We start from the raw sequence: 1499 nt of genomic DNA, 5'->3' as shown, positions 1-1499 counted from the left end.
CGCAAGAAATCATAAATGTCATCAGATTTATTCAACAAACTTCTTACGTTTATATGTAGAATATTGAATAAATTTTGATTAAATTGATTTTTAATTATTTTCATNTCAGAGTTAAAATCATTTACATCATAAATCTTACATATGTTGGCAATATTTTGCTGAGAGTTTTCAACATTTTCACATACTTCATTTTTGTCAATAGTAAAAAAACAATCCGAAAAATTACTATCCATGGTTGTTGTCGAAATTATTTGCGGATTTTTTTTCTTTAAAGTGCCAGTCTCTTACAATAATATGTTTCAGAATGATATCAGGATTTTTCATTTTATTGCTGTCACAACTTTCTACACAAACTCGAAACATTGTTGAATGCTCATTTTCAATATCAGGTTTGCTATCGTTTGCCATTTCTGAACGCTTCAGCACTGGGTAACACGATAACACATTAATATCATTTGACTTTAGATATTCAACTACATCATCTCTGTGACACTTCATCACGTTACTTACTGAAAAGAAAGATTTTTTAATCAAAATCTTATTCGCCTTCAGTTTACAATCTTCACTATCTTTGTTTCCAATTATCTTTTTGACACCTTTTTTCTTTTTTCCAGTTTCGGTGTTAACGATATTTTTATCACTCTTCATTTCAGGAATATTTTTGTTTTGGTTTTTCCTCGGTCTGTTTACAACAGTGAATGGTGATGCATCTACCTCAACTGGTATTTTATCTGTAAGTGGCAGCACATTTACCTCAGCTGGTATTTTAATTGCATCAGACCATAAAATTGGTTTTTGCATCAAATCATTAATTGCAGCTGTATTCAATTTCAAAATTTCATTATTACAGTCGTTACGATTTTTTATACCTTTTAAATTGCACTCTACATAGTTTGTTTTCCCTTTCAGCGAGGCAAATTCTTCGCTGCACTTTTTAATGAAAGCTGAGATATTAACATGTTGTTTGTTCATCATGTCTCTAACTTCGTTTTTCAATATTTCAAAATTTATTTGAAAACATTTTTCGAAATTAGGTATCTTGGACATATTTGAGCTGACAAATAAAGGGAGCTTGTCCAACATGTTAGCTGCTACCATATTTTTCAATAGCTCAATGCAATCCACCAATTTGTCCTTTTTTTGAGTGCCATTTGTTAACAATTTTTCAATTTTTTCACATTTCAGGTTAACGAACTCACTTTTCAAAATTTTCGAAGCAGCTACAATATCGTCATTGGTATAGAAATCAGCAGAATTACAAATAAACACTTCATTTTCGAGCAAATTAATATTATTAGTTAAAAAATACAAAATTTCGCTAACAACGACCTTTCTGGCAGCCATTTTATCCGGAAAATACATACATACATACATACATACATACATACATACATACATACATACATACATACATACATACATACATACATACACATACATACATACATACATACATACATACATACATACATACATACATACATACATACATACATACA

The 1499-nt window shown here is 29.8% G+C and overlaps 1 protein-coding gene across 1 annotated transcript; it reads right to left on the bottom strand.

Moving 5' to 3' along the window:
* Window positions 1–225: 225 nt before the first annotated feature.
* On the bottom strand, window positions 226–1344 carry HELRODRAFT_184515 (hypothetical protein; the record flags this gene model as incomplete). The annotated part of the gene is made up of 1 exon (XM_009031419.1): window positions 226–1344. One exon carries the CDS (start codon window positions 1342–1344, stop codon window positions 226–228), a length of 1119 nt encoding a protein of 372 aa, XP_009029667.1.
* Between the last annotated feature and the right edge of the window lie 155 nt (window positions 1345–1499).

The sequence above is a fragment of the Helobdella robusta genome (assembly GCF_000326865.2).
Source record: "Helobdella robusta unplaced genomic scaffold HELROscaffold_732, whole genome shotgun sequence".
NCBI lineage: Eukaryota > Metazoa > Annelida > Clitellata > Rhynchobdellida > Glossiphoniidae > Helobdella > Helobdella robusta.
This window is presented reverse-complemented; position numbering and strand designations above follow the sequence as displayed.